Source organism: Pan paniscus, chromosome 10, assembly GCF_029289425.2.
Source record: "Pan paniscus chromosome 10, NHGRI_mPanPan1-v2.0_pri, whole genome shotgun sequence".
Classification (NCBI taxonomy): domain Eukaryota; kingdom Metazoa; phylum Chordata; class Mammalia; order Primates; family Hominidae; genus Pan; species Pan paniscus.
The window spans coordinates 29,074,273-29,095,869 of NC_073259.2; the positions used below are offsets into that span (position 1 = coordinate 29,074,273).

At 40.4% G+C, this 21,597-nt stretch overlaps 1 protein-coding gene and 1 long non-coding RNA gene across 4 annotated transcripts in view; one reads left to right on the plus strand and one right to left on the minus strand.

Annotated features, from left to right (window-relative positions):
* Positions 1-9,272, minus strand: part of MSRB3 (methionine sulfoxide reductase B3) — a 189,102-nt gene extending 179,830 nt beyond the window's left edge. The window contains exon 1 of one of the 3 annotated variants that reach the window (XM_057299408.2): positions 8,843-9,272. In XM_057299408.2, the coding sequence (XP_057155391.1) occupies positions 8,843-9,077 (235 nt within the window). In that variant the 5' untranslated portion in view covers positions 9,078-9,272. Of the gene's footprint in view, positions 1-8,190; positions 8,739-8,842 lie in introns of those variants that run through there. The other 2 variants (XM_003824792.4, XM_034935506.3) reach the window with 2 other exon arrangements.
* Positions 9,273-9,453: 181 nt separating this feature from the next.
* Positions 9,454-18,976, plus strand: LOC117975398 (uncharacterized). The gene is made up of 3 exons (XR_004665641.3): positions 9,454-9,591; positions 12,788-12,943; positions 16,969-18,976. It is a non-coding gene; the product is annotated as an uncharacterized LOC117975398 (long non-coding RNA).
* The last annotated feature ends 2,621 nt before the right edge of the window (positions 18,977-21,597 follow it).

A 21,597-nucleotide genomic window follows, 5' to 3' on the forward strand; every position in this document is an offset into this window, starting at 1 on the left:
ACTAGAAGGCATATTCACACCCCACAAAATCAGAAACAAGGGGGACTACAGTGCACTTTTTCCTTTTTGCTCTCAATTACTGTGAGACCAGAGTTGCAAAACAACTTGTGGCTTTTCACCCATTTCCCTATCTAATCTGGACTGTTACAGGAAGATATGACCTTACCTTTCCTTAGCTACACACCACTAATCTAAGATAAAATAAGTATTCACCTATAACAGGCCCTATAGTTCTCTCTCAACCCCAACCAAACTCAGGTTCTCTGACAATCAAACGCAATAAAAACAAAAGAAATGTACTGGGCGTGGAGGCTCATGCCTATAATCCCAGCACTTTGAGAGGCCAAGGTGGGAGGACTGCTTAAGCCCAGGAGTTCAAGACCTACCTGGGCAACATAGGGAGACCCTATCTCTACATAAATTTTTTTTAAAAAATTAGCCATGCATGATGACACAAGCCTGTAGTCCTAGCTACTCAGGAGGCTGAGGTGGGAGGATCACTTGAGCCCAGGAGGTCAAGGCTACAGTGTGCAGTGTGCTATGATCCTGCCATGGCACTCCAGCCTGGGCGGCAGCCAAAAAAAAAAAAAAGAGAGAGAGAAATGAAAGAACAAACATAAAATTTAGGGCTATCTAATTTATACAAAGACTGTCCTGAGTTGTTTTTCGGTTTTTGGTTTTGCTTTTTTTTTTTTTTTTCTTGAGAAAGGGTCTCGCTCTGTCACCCAGAAGGGAGTACAGTGGTGCAATCATAGCTCACTGTAGCCTCGAACTCCTGGGCTCAAGCGATTCTCCCACCTCAGCCTCCAGAGGAGGTGGGACCACAGGTGCATGCCAGCACACCTTGCTAATTTCTTTTTTTAATTTTTAGTAGAGGCTAGGTCTTCCTATGTTGCTCAGGCTGGTCTCGACCTCCTGGCCTCAAGTGATCCTCCTTCCTTGCCTCCCAAAGTGGTGGGATTACAGGCATGGACTACTGTGCCTTGCCTGAGTGTTTTTTTTTTTTTAATAGATTCTACCATGTGGCACAGGCTTATTTTCAATAATGCCTTAAGTCTTACATATGTACTGAAAGATGTTTTTGTCTTTAAATAAAATAAGTGACCCAAGAAACTATAAGGATTTGTTATGTAATTTATAGTAACAGAAGACATGTCACGGCTATAACAGAGACCTGTAGGTGTATACTCACATGCAAATCAACTTAATTTCACTTTAAAATAGCACTGTAGTCCCAACAACAATGCTCATATACCTAAAAATATAATTTTTAAAAAGTATTTATTTATTGTATCTGACTTCTAATCCATGAGACTATTTAAAAGTCCAGTCTTAGTGTAAAGTACATTGTCTGGCATAACATACATAAATTTAATTGTAAGAGGATTCTGAGAAGGTGTTTCCCTGTCATTCCAAAATTTCCACTATGGCTCAAATTTTCAAGTTTTCCCCCATACCCCACATTCTAAAGTAAGAGGACAATGAGATACTCAAAGTTGAGACCAGAACTTCCTGAGAGTATCCATAAAGCAAGAAATCAAGTGTCCATAGACTCTATAAGTCATAATTTCCACATGTATACTTTCCAAATATATGAGAATTTTTTTTATATTTACAAGAACTTATTTCAAAGTTTTATAGTAGCTGTTGCTGTTACGTATTTTCTCAGTCAACAGATACTAAAAACATAATTACTACTACATGAAAGGGTCTCCATTATTTTTAAAGAGTTGGAAATTACTCAATACTATATACTGTATGTAAATGTGTCACTTTAGACAAATGTTATGAATAATATACTATTTTTATAAACCTAGAATCAGGATATACCATTCGCCTGGGAACTAGACCCTAAGAAAACACTTCCTGGTTTTTTGGGGATTTTTGTTTGTTTTCTGAGATAGGGTCTCACTCTATTGCCCAGTCTGGAGTGCAGTGGCACGATCTTGGCTCACTGCAACCTCTGCTTCCTGGGCTCAAGCGATCCTCTCACCTCAGCCTCCTGAGTAGCCAGGACTACAGGCATGCAACACAATGCCCAGCTAATTTTTGTAGTTTTTGTAGAGATGGGTCTCACTACGCCGCCCAGGCTGGACTCAAGTGATCCACCCGCCTCAGTCTCCCAAAGTGCTGGGATTATGGGTATGAGCCACCAAACCCAGCCGAAAACACCTCCTATACCAGCATTCTTTCTCTGTTTCACCTATATTCACCTCCACATTTTATAAACCTCTTTAATCGTGTAAATAAAGCCCTCTCATAAAATAAATTCCCTCAACTTTCCTTTAGGAAACCAAGTATCAATAAATAGCCCTGAGGTTTCCACATCAGCACAGCTGGGTAACCCAATCACAGCAATGCCCAGTAACAATGCTGCTCCAGGCTACCACGGCCAAGTGTCAGAGATCAGGGTATAGTGACCGGAGTGGCCAACTCAAGTAAGTGTACAGGAACCTTGCAGTCAGCACTTGAAGAGATAAGGCAAGCAAGGAATTCTGTAAAAATGAGGGAAGTATGTGATTTATCATTATTTTTCATTTTACATTAGGAAGTTATCAATAATTATTTTATGGATAAGAACCTGACCATGGCCACAAAAAGTGATCATAAAGGACCCCAAAAAAGTATAAAGACTACTCCATCTGGTGGAAATCATATCTTCTTCACATTCTGTCCAGTCTTGGGGAAGAAGAGTGAGGAACAAGGAGGAGTGTGAGACACAATGTGTGTTCAAATTGGTGATGATGAAGACATTTAGGAGTCAGTCCTTTATCTGAAGAAAGATAAGCCACTGAGGGAGGGTTAAGCAGGAAAGAGGGGAAATGATTTCGTAGTTTAGAAAGGCCATTCTGGATGCAGTATCCTTTGACCAACACTTCCCATGTATTAGCTCTCAAGTTAGTAAATGTGATGTCCCCTCAACAAGGAAAGCTCGTGAACAGAATGCCATATACCGACTCGGCATCTTTCAAAGTCAGATCAAATTCTCTCTTCTCTATGATGCTTTTCCTGTACCCTTCCTTTTACTCCAGCTAACAAATGCTCTCTTCTTCTCTTTATTTTTAACTCTCCTTACTCATACATGTTTTATTTCCAGCCTTGATCTCTCCCTCCAAGTTCCAGTTTCACACTTTGGATTCTACTACACATCTCCACAGGAATATCCTACCAGCACCTCAAAAGCAAGAGATCTAGAACAAAACTTATTTTTACCTCCACCCACAAACCTGCTGAGATCACATTCTCTCCATCACCCAGGCTTAACATCTTATGTCACCTTTTATTCATCCCTTTCTTTCCCAATATCCAATTGCTTATTTCTGTCCAATGTACTTTAGCAACACTTCTACTGCGGTGCCGCTATTCTCGTTAGGTCTTCATTCCTTAAGAGAAACTCTCAAAACACTTCTTTATTGGTCCTATGACTTATTTCCCAATTTAATTAATTCTCTAAACTATTGGATTATATAACCTATCATTCACCTCTGATTATGACATTTCAAGGATCAAAAATGTCAGTCTCATAACTTACTAACCCAATCCAAGTTCCCTAACAGCATTAAAAGCCTTCCACTTAATTTTCCATATTTGTACTTTATTGTCCCACTATTCCACTTTATACATGCTCGTTTTCTTCTACACCTGTCCTCTCTATCTGATCTGGTAAATTCTGGGTGCTCAACAAAAGCTGATTTCCTTCTGTATGAGTTGCTGTCCTCTCCTTCCCCCTGCCATCTCAGTTACAGGAAAGCATCCTATCATTTGTATATTCCCTCTTCATACAGGAAATTAGAGTGTTCATGGAAAAGCATGTAAAATCTAGGAAACAGACAAGTATTAAGAAAGAAAAGCAGAGTGATTGAACTCCAATTTCAAAAGAAGACAGCAGCAAGCAGGATACCATAAAAGCGTCAGAGTATCTGAAAAAGTCAGAATTGTTATACCTGGAACAATGGATGCTGAGAGCCTATCAGAATTTTTCTAGCTGAGTGCAGTGGCTCATGCCTGTAATCCTAGCACTTTGGGAGGCCGAGGCTGGCAGATCACTTGAGGTCAGGAGTTTAAGACCAGCCTGGCCAACATGGTGAAACCCCATCTCTACAAAAAAATACTACAATTAGCTGGGCATGGTGGCAGGTGCCTGTAGGCCCAGCTACTCAGAAGGCTGGAGGGGGAGAATCACCTGATTCTAGGGAGCTCGAGGCTGCAGTGAGCCATGAGTGTGCCACTTCACTCCAGTCTGGGTGACAGAGTGAGATCCTATCTCAAAAAAAAAAAATTCTAGGTGATTCACTGACATATGGAATTTATAGTTTAGTGAAGTTGAATATATATGGACTTAACTACAACACAAGACAATATAGTAAAACTTGTACTCCAACCACGGTCCAAAACACCTTAGAAGCACAAGGAAATTACAAATTCTGTGGTATGAGGAAAATGTCACAAACTACCATCTGACAGAGGCCTTAAAGACTTCAACCTGTTGTGATAGAGAAGAGGTCCAGGCAGTAGGAACAGCCTAAAGGAAAGGTAGAGACAGAAAATGTTAGATACGTGTGAGAAATAGGAAAACAACTGATAAATTCTCAGTCCCTAAGCTATTACTGTTTCAAATATCTCTACCACTTATAGTTTTAATGAACTTATCCTAAAGAGCCACTGGAGGTCAGCATTTTATTCAGTGAATTCCTGAAAATATGCAGATGATTATTTGCAGAGTGAATTAGTTGTTATCAGAGAAAATGTTCACAATTCATTTTAAGGACTATAACCTCATAACATAAAATGGAAAAATGCAAAATCAAACCATCTACATGGCTGTACTACGTACATCAGATACTCTAGAATTAGAAGAGACTTTAGGGAAAATCTAGGTCAACCATGTGACCTAAACTGTGTCTATCAGGTTCTACCTCCCAGGAATTTAGGATCAAGGCTCAATAATATAGTCCCTCCTTATGAAGGGACACATAAATACTCAGGAGCTGCTGAGCAGCCACATCTAACCATGAAGAGAAAAAAAAAAAAAAACACCAGCAAAGAAAAAACAGTGAAGCAAACTAGAGACAGGGAATGTTCTAGATTTTTCCAGTCCCTTATCTCAGGCCCTAAATGAGGTCTGCCTGCATTTGACTTCCAATGGTTTTCCAACAAATTCCTTTCTTCCTTTTTGCTAAAACTAGTTCATTTCTGTTACTTGCAATAGAAGCTTAAATGAGGCAATAACCAAAATCTTTCATAAAGTCGATTGTTGGATGCGTTTGTTTGATCTTTTCTATACTTTCCTTTTTTGTACTTCCCTTAAAGCCATAAACATGACTTCAGCATACTATACAGACAAATATATGAACAGGGATGAGGGACTGTGCTGAGCAATTTTTTTTTTTTTTTTGAGATAGAGTTTTGCTCTTGTCGCCCAGGCTGGAGTGCAGTGGCATGATCTTGGCTCACTGCAACATCCGCTTCCCTGGTTCAAGTTATTTTCCTGCCTCAGCCTCCTGAGTAGTTGGGATTACAGGTGCCCACCACCATGCCCGGCTAATTTTTGTATTTTTCATAGAGACAGGGTTTCACCGTGTTGGCCAGGCTGGTCTCAAACTCCTGACCTCAGGTGATCTGCCTGCCTCGGCCTCCTAAAGTGCTGGGATTACAGGCGTGAGCCACCACACCCAGCCTGTGCTGAGTATTTTAAAAGGAAAACCCATCATGGGCAGGAAAGAGAAAATACAGAATATTCAAAGTAAATCCTTGAGATACAGCAATAAGAATGCTAACTAACAACTGGCAAATTAAATAGCTGATTACCCTTCCATCCAAATCCAGTTTAATTCTGCTAAATCAGATAGGTAGATCCAATTCAATCTTCTCTGAGGTAAGATCAAAAGGTGATAACCCATTATAGGCTATTTCATCTGGAATGCTCACAGATAACTAGCCTTCCCAACCACAGGAATGTTTGGATGCTCTCTGGCGGTATCCCTAACCCAGACCTAAATAACAAAACTGAATATCAAACTGTCTTAAGGCCTGGGCTTAACTATCCCCAAAAACCAGTTAGGCATTTACCCTATGACATAATCAGCACTTTCTGCTATTAGATGAGGAAGAAAAAGTGATAGAAGCTTAACATGGAATCTGTCCAGGTATGTATGTATCTTTGTGCATGTTCCAGGTATTAACACAATCCTGAGACAGATCCGGACTCTCCAACGCGGGACCACACCCATCACATCTGGCTATGGTAGGCCAGTTTGATATGTATAGCAAGTCACAGGCTGACAATCAGAAGTTTGAACCACATGTAGTAGGTGGCTCTGAAGAGTTACATAAACAAAAACAACATTATAGGATCTTGGAGTTAGAAGAGACATGGAAACTGTCCAACTTAATAATTTTACCGAGAAGCTAAACATGGGAATCAAATTCATTAACCAAATCCATAACTATGATAAATTAATTATACAGGTGCAGATAAATTAGAGGGATTGTGACCAGATTATGACAGAATCAAAAATGCAGTGGTGTGATCATGGCTTACCACAGCCTCGATCTCCCTGGCCCAAGCAATCCTCCCACTTTGGCTTCCCAAATAGCTGAGACCACAGGAGTGAGCCACTATGCCCAGCTAATTTTTTTTTAATTTTTGTAGAGACAGGGTATCCCTATGTTGACCAGGCCGGTCTCGAACTCCTGGGTTCAAGCAATCCTCCCACACTGGCCTCCCAAAGTGTTGCATTACAGGCATGAGCCACCACACGTGGCCTTAAAATCTATTTTTAATTATTAAATGGCATATGTATTAGAAAAACTGATGAACCTTACTGTTGGGATAGTCTTTGGATATTCTTTTGAGTTGAGCAAAATAGTAAGGATTTCTGACTTAATGGATTAACATCTTAGTTAAAATATTAGAACAAGCACTTTTAAAAACAAAAAGCAATGTGTTGATTCAAAATCTAAATTACATTGTATGCTGCAACCTTGCCATACAAGCAGTTTAAGCACTGTGACAAAATTCTAGATGGCAAAGAGCTACTTATCTTAATATAAAAATTTCCAGATATTCATATAGGGCCCTAATAAAAGTCATCAGAAATTAGACTGATACATCAGCTGGGACCGGAATTAAAAGAATATATGTTTAAATGGTCCAAATATAAACTTGATGTTCAAAATTACTGGCAAGGGGCCAGTACAGTGGATTCCGGTCTTCGAAGGCCGTTTCACCACAAGTATTAGGTAAGTCAACACATCACTGAGGAAAAAGAAAGCATACATATGTTTCCTGGCAATAAAATCCACTCTTCACTATCCAGCACAGTATTTTTTAGAAATCCATTGAAAAATGTGAAATTAGAACCTGTTGTATTTTCCAAGAAGTGCTATTAAAGTTACTTCCAAAATATGAATCTATAAAAAACAGGGTTTTTTTGAAAAACAATACTATGCAGAAAGAAACATGAAACTGATATCACTGCTCAAGTTACTATTTACAAATTGCAAATTGAATAAAGTTAAATATTGTAAATATCTGCCATTAATCTGAACTGACAATTTTATAAGTTATATGAACCCTGAAGTTTTTTTATAGACAAAATTGTTTTTGAAAATCGATCTTGCCACCAGCGCTGCAAATGAAAATATGAAGAGATAAACCAGAGAGTACTGAATATAATCTATGCTTCACAGAGTCATGTTTCAACTAATTTATGAGTCCTAGTTTGCCATATCTTATTGGACAATTTAGTCTATTGGTAGAAAAAACAAAAGCAAACTAAAATCTCCTAAGAAATCTCAGCTCTAAGGAATTATAATTTATATTCTTCCATTCCAGATAAAATTAAGAAGCAAGAAGCTTTGACGACTACTCATCACAAATGTAAAAGTCCATGCAATTTCACATTTACCTTTATCCCTACCTTTGTACTTTAAAATAACTGCTTTTTAAAATAATAATCTGATATTAAATTCCCCCCAACAGTTCCCACATGATTCAAGAACATTATCTTATAAAGTCTTACTGTAACGACTTCAGAACTGCCACTTCCGATAGCTATTAGCCCTAAACCAAACAAGGCAGGAACAGCACTTTTCATTCATATAGTTTGACTCGAAATAGCCCAGTGTAAAACTTCAAAAATAGACTTGGATTCCTTTTTCTGCTTAAAAACAAAGCAAAACTGATACCTGGCAGACTCGGGGTTCTGTTCGACTTTGGCCTGTGAAATGCCAGCCGGGCCCGCGGGAGTCTGGCCCAGCAGGGGGGCAGCAGCGCAGGGAGGGCGGGCGGCGGGTGCGCTCCCGGGTGCGCCCCTCCCTGCCGCCTGCCCGCCGCCCCGCGCCCCCGTCCTCTCCGAGGCGCGCGGCGAAAAGCGCAGGCCTGGCGGGCCGGTTCCCACGCCTCGGGCCCGTTATCTGAGCGGCAACCCCGGCAGGCTCGACGCACAGAGCAGAGGGCTCCGGGATGGACCCCTCCCCTGCCTCCCGCGGGCTTCCCCGCCAGATCCCTCTCTCCGGGGCCCGCGCGGGGCGACAGGCTCCCGCGGGTTCAGGTTCGCTCCCGGGACAGGATAAGGTGTCAGTGAGGCTGCCAGACGCCTCCCGTCGGCGGGTGGGGGGAAACCAGCCCTGACCTCCTTCCGTTCGGCCCCTCACCGCTGGCGCGGGGCGCAACCCTTCTGCTCCCCTTCTCGGCTGAGGCAGGGGCTGTCCCCGCAGGCGGCCGAGGGGGCGCAGCAGGCGCAGAATGGAATCCCGGCTCGGGGTCACACCCTAACGTGGCAGGGTCGGGGTGGGAGGGGTGAGGCGAGGAGGAGAGGGGAGGGGAGCCCGAACTTACCGGACTGCGCACTTCCCAGAGCCGCGGCCAGGCAGAGGCAGAGGCAGAGGCAGAGGGAGAGGCAGAGCGAGAGGGGGCGCGGGAGGGTCCGCCGCGGGCTCATGGAAAGGCCAGGCAGCCGCCGCCGGTGTCCGAACCTCGCTCCCTCCCTCCCCGGCTCCGGGCGACGGACGGGGCGGCGGGAGGCATGACGGGAAATTCCTGGGCACGGGCAGCCGAGTCCAAATATGAGCATAGGAGACGAGCGAGGGAGGACCACGGAGCGCGCCGGCCGCGGACGGGGCCCGCTGCCCGGGGCTCGGCGGCCGCCAACTCCCTCCTCCTCTGCCCTGTCCTCTTCCTCCTCCTCCTCCTCCTCTGCACCGTCCTCCTCCTCCTCCTTCTCTGCCCTGCCCTCCTGCTCCTCTCCTCCCCCTCGTCCTCCTCTGCCCCAGGGCTGCCGGCCGCCTTCTGCCTGGGGGCATTCCTTTCCAACTCGGGACCCCAGAACACAGCCAAACGCCCACCTGGCGTGTTCCACCTGAGACCGCTGAAGGAGTGGGAAACGGACAAACCAACACGAAGAGACCGGACAGCGAGCCAGGGACCTGTGGGAAGACGTGTCAGGGGTTGAGAGCGTTGGTGGTGAGGGGATAAAAAGTTGTGGGAGAGTGAGGCAGGAGCAGGGCTGCCAGTTAGTTACTTGGTCATCCTATACATACAGAACGAGCACTCACTGTGATACGGAGAACCAGCCGCCTGCGTTCCAGGTGAGCGGGCCCTCTCTAGCAGAGGAGGGTGAGTGTGTGTGTGTTCTTGGCCAAAATTGCAAAGGTGCTCGTCCCAAACTTATATTTGAACACCATATATGGAGCCCAGGCAGGCTGGCTGAACAATAGTTTTTCACAACAAAATGCTTAAGTTTACACCGGTCTTTCTCTCCACCTCCAATCTCTATTCATGTCCACCCCCCAACCCCCTCCACACACTTGTTTTGTATTTACCGTAGCTTGTCTAAAATGAAATGGTGTAATTCATTCAGAAGGTGCCACCTCTGATGAACAAAATGTCAGTCCTAGATGTTTAATTACAGGCCCAAGCCTGTAGTTGCCTAATTTTCCTTGGCACTGATAACTCCTTGGGTAATCAAGTCCAAATGACCCTTAGCTTTTCAAGACAACATAATTATGTCTTAATTACTATAATATATTTTTTCCCTCAAACTAATGGGACAGGACCTGGATATGTAGGGTATTAAGTAGTTACTTACGAACATTTTAAGATGCTAGATGATACAGAAATGATTTATTGATCCAAAATACTTAAGGGGTAAATGTCAAACAGATTTAGAGTGTGGATTATTTCAACGTGAACTAAAGTGATGTTAATTTGTACATCACACTATTTGTTTGAAAATGCTATATTTGAAAATCAAGAACCTTGTTTCAAATCAAACTCAGTTCTGGCAAACTATTAAAACACATACACCAAAAAACAGTCCATTGCAAGTGGCTCCCCTCAAAACATCTGGTACTGAAAAACACCACATCCTGTGAATTACATATAGCAAATGGGCAAATGTCACCCTTAATGCATTGGCAATTATAATGGGACTAAGGGTAGATGACCCAGATAAAGTAATGGTGAATAAATTGTAATGCAATGAATAAAGGACTTAAATGACACATAACATGACTATTTAATTAGGTACCTAGAGCCTAGGTAGTTGGAAATACTGAAGAAGCTCTTCAGTATTCCCTCCGTTTCCTCTTTTTTTATAGCCTTGTGTTACATAAGTGTCTGTTTTTCTACTTCCCCCACAACACTTTGCAAAGTTCTTTGCCCATAGTCCAAATGTTTGTTTAAAAACAAAAATAAAATGGGCACAGCCATTTGTAGAAAGAAATATAGAAGCTCCCTAAGTGTAAAGCATGTTTCAAAGGATTGCAATAATTATGCCTATATTTAAAATATTTTAGTGAAGAACCTTACATACAAAAATATAGAATTATAAAAAATGCAATATCATTACAACCTAATTCATGTTAGTAAAAATAGAGAGTTCATTGTATCAACATAGCTGACATCACTGTCAGCAATGCCAACCACTATTCTAAAGGCTTGAATAAATATGCTAAGAGTGGCAGAAAAGAACTAAAGTTACTAAGTGCATGATAAGTGCCAGACACTGTGCTAGATGTTTTTTATACCTGATATCTCATTTAATTCTTACAAATATCTCTGAGATTATTTTTATCCCTATTTTACAGCTAAGGAGACTGAGGCATAGGTAAGTAATATGCTACCAGGAAGAAGTGAAGTAGTATTAGAATTAAATCCTCATTCTAAAGTGCATATATACTTTTACCATACTAATCTGTCTTATTTTCTCTACATTAAAAAAAAGTGGCATTCAAAAACTGTATTCATTGGGCTCTTTTGGTTTTAAGTAACTGGTATGCACTCAGGTTACCTCAAGTAACCAAGGTAAAGAATACATGTGGAAATAAGACCAGAGGCTTACCTGGCTTGTCAGATCATCCTTTGTGGGCATGGTGGGCGGGGCCTGTGCCTTTGAAAGCTAGGGGAATGGGAAAGGTACTACCCCCTTGACCACATTCCTATAAGTTTTGTAGTTTAACCATTGATATTTTAATCATGTATTTTACAATGCTTTTTAAATGTCTTCTTTATTATAGCCTTAATAACAATCATGTTACCATATTCCATTCAACATTGATTTTAAGGCTAAAGACCCAGAGGAGGTAGCTGCTTCTGCCTGCTTCCTACACCATCCCTCCCCCAACCCAGTGGTGTGCTGGTAAACATGTAACAACCAGATCTGGATGAAAGGGTTAGGGGCCCTGATCTACAGTATTAACCAATTCACATGGTACAAATACTCCCACCAACCAGATGTCTCTGAAGGCAGGGTTGGGAAGGGATCCACACAACCAGTTTTTGGGGCCGTAGAGCCAGCTCTGGCATACCACAGCTGCAACTCATGAAATGTCTTCAGAACACACAATAATTCAAGTTGTGTAACCACAGCTCTTTGTCTCTCTGCCTGTATTTCCACTTCTGTTCCCACAACCAGGTGCCAACTCTCTCCATATATCTCATAACCAAATGCCCAAGGGGGGAGAATCTGATTCTATCACCATTCTTATATTGAGTCTGTCTCTCAAGCCACTGAGCAGCCTATAGAATGGCCGCCCCCGATCCAGGTGCTAGTTCTTCAGTTGTGGCTAAGATGGGAAGGTCACATGCCAACAGAACATGGCCACCCATCCTAAATAAACAGACTGTGTGGCTGTCTTTTTATAGGGCTGTGCTTGGGGCAGCCTCTTTCAAAAAGAATAGGTAAACATGAAAGGCATCTAAGCTGTAACCTCCCCAAGGTGCTATTCTCAGCTCTTTAATAAGATCTCCTCAGACACTGCACAAAGCCTTGGGACAGCCCCCACTTCACATATACCAAGAAACATCTTAGGTGGATGCCAACAACTGCAAAACAAGTGCCACTGTTCTAAACCAATTAATACTCAATTGGAGAGTGAGAGTAATACCTCTTAGGGGGATGTAATTCTTCAAACTACACTCAATACAAACTCCCCAAATTCTGCTTTCCTATAGTGGGAAGTGGGCGGTCAATACTCTCACCTCTGAGAACACTGCCTTATACTGATAGAAGCATACCTCTTGCCTCAATGTGCTACAGTGGGAATAGGGTTGAGAACTGTCCTCAACAATGTGGGGGGCACACCGTGAATACTGACTGGCTAAGGGAGACATCTGAATTTTTCTCTCAGATTCTGAAAAATGATCTCCATTGCCATGACATCATCCAGCCCCCAGTCACCAAGTGTGTTAAAATAATAAGCACTCACTACCAGGAAATCAGGTGGGATTCCTAAGCAGAGAGAGAAGACCAAATTAAAGTAACCATTTTCCTTCTTTTCACAGTAAAGTGATTTGCCTGCATCTCCGATGATGGTATTTTCTGTTTGACACAGTCGAAGCTATCCCTTTTGTTGATTAATTCTGGAGGAAGTTGAAGCCTATACTCCCGTGATTGACATGCTGCCTGACTCTGCCAGATTTTGCTTTGGATATGCTGCAGTAAGTAATAAATATTTAACAAGATTTTCCATATTATGGAGAATTAAGTAATTGTCTCTAGACCAGCAAAGCTGTGTGGCTTTTGGCGAGGTTTTATAACATAAAGTGGAATAGGCAAAAATCAACCACACACACACAGAACAGGGCAAGGAGAAGAATTAACTTTTTAAGTGGTACAGAAGCATTCTGATAGGAGACTTGATTCTGCTCTTTATTCACTCAGTCTCTGTTCCTAAGTGCTTCTTGTATTGCCAGCATCTCACCTTATGGGTATGTATGTCCAATTCTAAAAGTGTATATTTTTCAAACAACTTGGCCTTAACTGCAGATCAGTTCTTTTATCTGTTGTTCAGCCAAAATGGCTACAATCTGGTCCAGTGGTAGAGGAAACTCTAGCTGTGTTAGGTTTCCGGGAAAATGGCATGTTGTTCTCCAAAATGGTGCCTCAAGGGATTTTCACCCTGCAAGCTGCTGTTATAGCCCAATGGCCACATAAGAGTCAGGACCACTCAGGAGTCAGGGACTTGGGCTTTGGTATCAGACACATCTATCCAAGAGTGGCTTCTACCATGAAAACTTTGGGACAGTGGGTAAGTAACTTCTCTAAAGCCTTGATACTTGTGTCTATAAAATGGAAAAGTGAAGGTACCTACCACACATGGTGCTTAGCACTTAACTCCATGCAAGCATATGGTACATCCTTAATACATATCAATATGGTACTAATACTAATTTTTATTATTGCCTCCCAACTTTCAATCACTGCAAAGTCATTCTTTGCCTTTAAAGCCTTATCTGATATGATTTTCTCTGTCTTAAATGACTCATGACTCAGTTTCTCTTCACAGCTCAGAGTCCTACATTTGTATTCATAATTACCTCTTAAGGACATCTGTTCAGATTTAGTAATCTCTTCAACACATTTTTCTTCAAAATTACTTTTTATATTTATACCTAAAGTTACTAACAGTAATTATTTTTATAATTTAAAAAATTTTTTAACTCACTCAAAGCAATAATGTTAGAAGACTACACACACATTTAATGATTATTCAAACTATTTTGTGAAAACCACTTTTAGAATTGCCATCAAAATATATGATGCAATTTTAAAAATATCTTCAACAAGGGAAATCATCTTTGCAGTCATTCATTCATTCACTCAAATATCTACCAAATGTTTGCTATGTGCTAGATAGACAATAAACAAGATAAATCAGTAAAATATTTAGTAAGTTAAAGAGTAGTAACTACTGATAAGATAAATAAGGCAGAAAACATTGCTAAAAGTGTTGGGGAAGTGAGAGTAATGACGTGAAAGAAGAAAGCAAGCCATTCAAATACCTGGGAGAGGAGGGAACAGCAAGCAAAAGGCTGCGCCCAAGGTGAAAGCATGCCTGCTCCGTAGGAGGCCCATCCCGGAGGCCAGGTTAGGGAGTAGATGGTAAAAAGGGCAGTGAGGAGATGGGGAGAACATTAGGAGCTGTGGCCTGGGAGGCAATCTTACAGGATCTTATGGGTCATTATAAAGACTTGGGCTTTTATGGGAGATGGGAGGCTATCATAGCGTTTTCAGTGGAGCGGTGACATTACTTGACTCACATTTTAAGAATAACTCTGGCTATTCTGATAAGGCATGTACAGACTTTGTTAGGAGGTCTTGAAATAACCCAGGTGAGACAGGAGGTGATTGGAGTAGAGAATACGCAGTGGCGGTGGTGGAAAGTGATTAAATTGCAGATATATTTGGAAGGAGAGGCCCACTGGATTTGCTGACAGACCAAATGTGGAATGTGAAAGAAGAAGGAAAACTTAAAAGTTTACATTAAAATGCTTAAAATGTGGTATATAAGTACACACTGACTGGAAGTCACTTTGGAAAGCAATAGGGGTCATCATAATTTATTGGGTGGAAGAGAACTTAATGAAAGTAGCTTCTAGCCAGGTGTGGTGGCTCATGCCTATAATCCCAGCACCCTGAGAGGCCAAGGAACGAGGATCACTTGAGTAGTTTGAGAACAGCCTGGTCAACACAGGGAGACCCCATCTGTATAAAAAAATAATTTTTTTTAATTAGCCAGATGTGGTGTAGTGTCTGAAGTCCCAGCTACTAGGGAGGCTAAAGTGGGAGGACCACTTGAGCTTGGGATGTCAAGGCTGCTGTGAGCCATGATTGCACCACTGAACTCCAGCCCAGGCGACAGAAAGACTCTGTCAAAAGAAAAAAAAGAAAGAAAAAAGGAAGAAAGAGAGAGAAAGAGAGAGAAAGAAGGAAGGAAGGAAGAGAAAGAAAGAGAGAGAGAGAGAAAGAAAGAGAGAGAGAAAGAGAAAGAAAGAAAGAAAGAAAGGAAGGAAGAAAGAAAGAAAGAGGGAAGGAGGGAGGAAGGAAGGAGAGAGAGAAAGAGAAAAGGAAAGAAAACAGTTCTGAAAAATGGGTGGTGGAGAAGATTGGAAGAAGAGTAGTGTTGGGAAGCTCACCCAGGTGAGTATTGCAGATACCCAGACTTGAGATGATGAGGACCCCTAGACTAAATGGTAGCAGTGAGACTCAAGATGAACAAGGAGATATGGTAGGAAAAAAGTTGCCGGATAAAATGCAGAGTACCCAGATACATTTGAATTTTAGATAAAAATCAAAAACATTTTTTAGTATAAGTATATCCTAAGTATTGCATGGGGCAAACTTACACTAAAACATTATTCATGGTTTACCAGAAATTCAAGTTTAACTGGGCATTCCACATTTTTATTCGCTAAACCTGGCAGCCCTAGAGAGAAACTGGTAAACTCACTCACACCCCATAAGTCCCCATATTTCAGTCAGAGGCAAATTCTGAAACAAACAAAAAACTTGTGTAATGTGACCAGTGTGAAATGGAGACAAATTCACTGTTAGTCCAGCTCTCTTGAAAATCTTGAAGAGATCAGTAAAGATGTCAGTTTTCTTTACAGATCTATTTATTTTCCAGCCAGGGCATGAGCTTTATTAATATTGTGGCTACATTCTGTTCTCAATACAGGTTTGATACTATGCTGTATAATCTTTATGAATGTGTATAAGTGTGTGCATGTGCATGTTTAATGTATGGGTTGGTTAGCAAAGGAACCCTAGGGTCAGAGTTCCTGCTGGAGGGAATATTGAATAGGAAACATGGATTGGAGGACCCACAGTCAGTTCACCAATCATCCCCCGACCTACACACATGAGCGCGTGCACGCACACACACACACACACACACACACACACAGAAAGAGGCAGGGATATTTTTCCCAGTGTGGTCCTCGCAGCCCAAACCTGTGGCCTTAATTGATTGGACAGTGTATGGTATGGGTGGGAAGGAAGAAGGGCTCAGACTATAAGGCTCCTTTCAGTGGAGGAGTAGGGACAGTTGAAAGATTCAAAGAAGGGGATCCATTTGGAGTAATAACTTGAATCTACAGCAGGTCAAGCAGAAGCATTCAGAAAGGTGACTCTCTGTCTGAAACCATAAGACCCTTGGGTGATACAAGGGGAAATTCGAAGTAGAGCTGCAAAACTTTAACCCTTGTCTCTCCTACTTTGTAATTCTGTTCTGGAATCACCTTACCAGGCCCTGGTGTCTAATTTTGTGGAGACTGAAAGGTCAAAGCAGCAAGAAGAAGAGGTATGGTTTCCACCCACTTGCAGATACAGGGAAAGACTGTTATTCACAATTGATGATTGACAGTACCCAAGAACAGCCCACAGTAAAGCTAGAGGCCACAAAAGGCCTGCAGTCCACATCCCTGAGGAGTATTATTTCTTTTTTTTCCTGTTTTTCTTTCTTTCTTTCTTTCTTTTTCTTTTTCTTTTTTTTTTTTTTTTTTTTTTTTTTTTTTTTGAGGCAGGGTCTGGCTCTGTTACCCAGGCTGGAGTGCAGTGGCATGATCACGGCTCACAGCAACCTCCATCTCCCGGACTCAAGGGATCCTCCCACCTCAGCCTTCCAAGTAGCTGGGACCTCAGGCCCATGCCACCATGCCTGGCAAAATTTTTTTTTTTTTAGATGGAGTTTTACCGTGTTGCCCAGGCTGGTCTCAAACTTCTGGTCTCAAGCGATCCTCCTGCTTCGGCCTCCCAAAGTGCTGGGATTACACCAAGTGTGAGCCACTGTCCCTGGCCTGTTGAGGGTATTTTGGAGAAGACAAGTGGAAGAGAAAGTAAGGCCAACCTTCGTGGCCAGCTTGTGGCCTAACGAAAGCTGCTCCTGAGCAAAAGTGAGCCATGCTCACTTTTGGATATGTGGATAGTAGAGATATAGGGAAAAACTTGGCAGGACTTGGATACTGACTGAAATCTCAATAGTAATAAAGAGATTTGCAAAGGAAGTGAGAGTCTGCCTCCTTTCGTGACTCCTCAAAGGGTAAAGAATACTTAATACATGCTGTTGACTGACACTTTATAGTGGTGGGGGGAATGAGTAAAGTGTAATTTATATGTTTCAACTCTCGTAGGGAAAACAAATAGACCAAATAAACCATCAACCACTTATTTTTTCATGGTAACATAAAATGAAATAAAAATAAGAGTTCCTCGTAGAAACCATTTATACTCTGTTCCCAGTGATAACAGTTACAAGAACAAGTAAAATTTGCTCATGTTAATGAAGATATGTAACTGTATCACAACCAAAGCTCTGAAAAATTCAAAACATTTAGTGGAAAGAGACCCGGAAGAGACATTTACTACAGTATCTGAAGTAAAAGCAAGGCTTTAAAGCAATCAAACCATCTTCCAAATGAATCAAATGGGAGTCAGCAAATTTCATGTTACTTCATATCAATAAGGAAAAATATATTGGAAACTCCATATATTAAGTAAGCATCGATATTAGCAACATGAATGAAATAGCTCTAAACTGTTTCCAACTTTGCCTCTAAAATTCCTTTGGCCTGATGGCATAACATATTATTTCCTGTTCTTCTACTCTGTGGGAAGTAACACACCCATTTCAATCTTTGTCACTCTTTTTCCTATATCAACATTCATGGGAAGAATTATTTGGAGCTGCTCTGATGATCCTCTCTAGGTTGATACCTCAAATCATATCCAGAAACTGTATGGCAGTGGGTCTCAAACTTAAAAATCAGAATTACTTTGATAGTTCGTTAATATCCTGGGGTCTTTCCCAGACACAGCAATTCAGCAAGTCTGGTGAACGGTTCAGGAATCTGCATATCTAACAAATACTCAAGGTAATTCTAAGACAGGTTGTCCACAGATCATTCTTTGAAACACTCTGGTTTAGAGTAACTGGAATAATTTTCATGTCTGCTTCCCAATGGGGATGAGGGCATAAGTTTTAATCTCTCTTTTCTGTAATGCCCATAACAGGGGTAAGAAAGATTAATAGGAAAATACGTGAGTGTATATATGACACAGCTTTCATGACCTTTCCGAAATACATGGCTTATTCATAATCCACCTAATCAGAAAAATCAAATAACTAGAATTTTCAGTTTTATCCTACAATAAGTGAGGTTCATTATGAAATGAGGCACTGTAAGTTTCTGAATTGTTTACTAACTCATCAAAGATTAAATTAAGCTGCTTATAGTTTTAGTGCTGTGAAGTTTTTGAAATTATCTTTTAATTCAGTTATAACTCTTAGGTAACTGTAATATTAAATTTACCAGGACACATTTTTAATAATTATTCCAGGTAAATAGGAATTCACTGTACCAATCTAATACTAGAATATATTTTATTATACCAAAATATAGTTATAGTACAAACTTTTTCTGAACACAATGAAAATAGTATGGCTTCTCTAAACATTTTAATTACACAGAGAATATTTCTTCAACCAATATCTATATATGAAAAGGTTCTGTTTTATAGCTAAGTTGTGTTTTAAATACATTGTGCTGTCCTTGGGGAACACCAAGAAAAGCAATTTTGATTTTTCCATGTTATTAAAGCAGAGTAGAACACGAAAATGATAAATTTTTATACAATTAGAGTTTTATTTAGATATAATAAATGTAAATAAATGTTATTAAAGCAGAGTAGAACACGAAAATGATAAATTTTTATACAGTTAGAGTTTTGTTTAGATATAATAAATGTAATTTTTGAAAATGTGCTTTTATTTCAATGTTATGTATTAAAATGTGGCTAATATTAAATGAAACAATGTAGAATTCATAATAATAAATAAATAACAGAGTAAGTGGCCAATGAACAAGGCTCATGGCTAGTTCTTTGAGTCTGCAAACAGGATTCAACAACCCACATGGCGGCTTATACAAATAATCGCTCTTGCTGTCTACTTCTCTCTTGTTTATATTGCTCCCTATTATTTTCTAGGGATGTCCGCCGTACAACCGAGCCATATTGTTACAAGATGTAATCACATGAATTAATTTTTAAGACTCCTATGGTTAAACAAAGATTATACTAGCTTATATGTTTAGAGGGACGTTAAGAAACATTTTAATAACACAGGACTGATTGTAGACAGTCAGTTTCAAGATTTAATGTCTTCTATTGGAATGCACAAACTGGTCCATTGCAGTCAGATTGACACCTCTGTAATGAGTGACACTACCCTAGTTCCAGTGATAATAATTCTTCAACACTGCCATACACGGTATCGGATCTCAATGTTACTCACATTGAGAAAAAAGTTACATTTTGATTTTTGCCTTTTTGAAGCAGAAGCACCGAGCATAAAAGAAAGACATTATGAACACAATAGTTGAGGAAAACAATAAGATGAATCATTTAGCAAAGATGAAAGGCAAGGTATACTATTTCAAAGCAAATGAAAAGGATACAGTAGTTTCAAAAGAGCAAAAACAGTTAATGAAAAGCAACAAGTTTCAGAAATAAAGGAAAACATCAAAACTTCTGGGCATTCAAAACTGCACTCAAAAGGGATATACCAGAAAATTCACCATTAATGTGATGTTTGCTGTGGGTTTTTGGTAAATATCTTTTATCAGATTTAGGAAGTTCCCTTCTACTACCAGTTTGCTAAGAATTACTTTTTACAAAAGGATGTACGAATGTTGAATTTTATCAGATGCTTTTACTATATCTATTTGAGATGATCATATGATTTATTTCATTTGTTAATGTGACAAATTATACTGTTTCTTTTTTTCTTTCTTTTTCTTTTTCTTTTTTTTTTTGAGATGGAGTCTTGCTCTGTCACCCAGGTTGCATGATCTCAGCTCACTGCAACCTTCACCTCTTGGTTTCAAGAGATTCTCTTGCCTCAGCCTCCCGAGTAGCTGGGATTACAGGCACTCACCACCACGCCTAGCTAATTTTTTTGTATTTTTAGCAGAGATGGGGTTTCACCATGTTGGCCAGGCTGGCCTCGAACTCCTGACCTCAGGTGATCCGTCTGCCTTGGCTTCCCAAAGTGCTAGGATTACAAGTGTGAGCCACTGCGCCCAGCCTGATTTTCTAATGTCAAACTGCATTCCTGGAATAAATCCAACTTGGCCATGATGTGTAATTCTCACTCTATGTTGCTGAATTTGGTTTGCTGACCAATTTGGTTTGTTTGGGATTTTTGCTATTTTCTCTATTCAGTGACATTGGCCTGTGCATTTTCCCTTTTTGTCTTGTATTTGCATCAAGATTATGCTAGTCAGGAGTGTACTCCTTTTTTCTATTTGCTGGAATAGGGAATATGTCATTTCAAAAGGAAGCACTGAAGAGATAAAACATTTTCACAAGTCTTATGTGTGAGCATCATTAAGGGGGATCACAATGAAGAACAGCAAAGAGATGTTAAAAATAAGTCATATTATCAAGTTGTTGCTCTCACAGACCAGTTAAGAAATAGTAACAGTGATATTACATGGCAGTCATTTTACATTATTTCATTGAGTTCTCTTGATAACACAATTATTACTGTTTTAAAAATGAAGAAACAAGCTATTTAAATAACTTGCCTAAGTCCACACTACCATCAGTATGTGTCAAAGCTGAAATCTAAGCATGGTTCTGATTCCAGAGACAATGCTCCTAACCACTTATCCCTATTTTCCCTTCCCCGCCTGCCACCCTGTCTCTCAATGGAAGGATTGGGTGTGTTTCAGAAGTCCTTTCTATACCTGCTAACAATAACAACTCATGCCAGGCAAAATAAACATAGCCCTTTTCCGAAGTGCTGAAGTTATAAAAATTCTCATTGTCTGAGATTTATTGCCAAAGGTTGGCAGTAATTCGAAATATATTAGCACAGGAGATTAAATTTTATAAACAGAATGAAGACAATTATGAGAATCTCAATTAAGGTAAACATTTAAATATGTGTAATAAATATTCATGGTGAATTTTGTAAAATAGGTATGTAATCCAACAGACTGGTCTCCATTGCTAAATTTTTGAGCATTTCCTTCCAATTGTGTGTAGAGAATACACTCAAATTATTTTAAACATACAATTTTTCACCTTTTAACAACTAATATAGAAATAATACATTTCAGAATCAATGATATCTTAAAATTGTTGTCAAAATTACAAATAAGAAAATTGCTGCCTACCTGCATTAAGGTTCATTTCTGCCAGGGGGATGGATGTTTTCTTCTTCCTGGAGGGAACTACGAACTGTGAGCACTTTATTTTTTTTTTAAGTTTTTTTACAGCAGGAGTGAAAGTTTATTAAAAAGCTTTA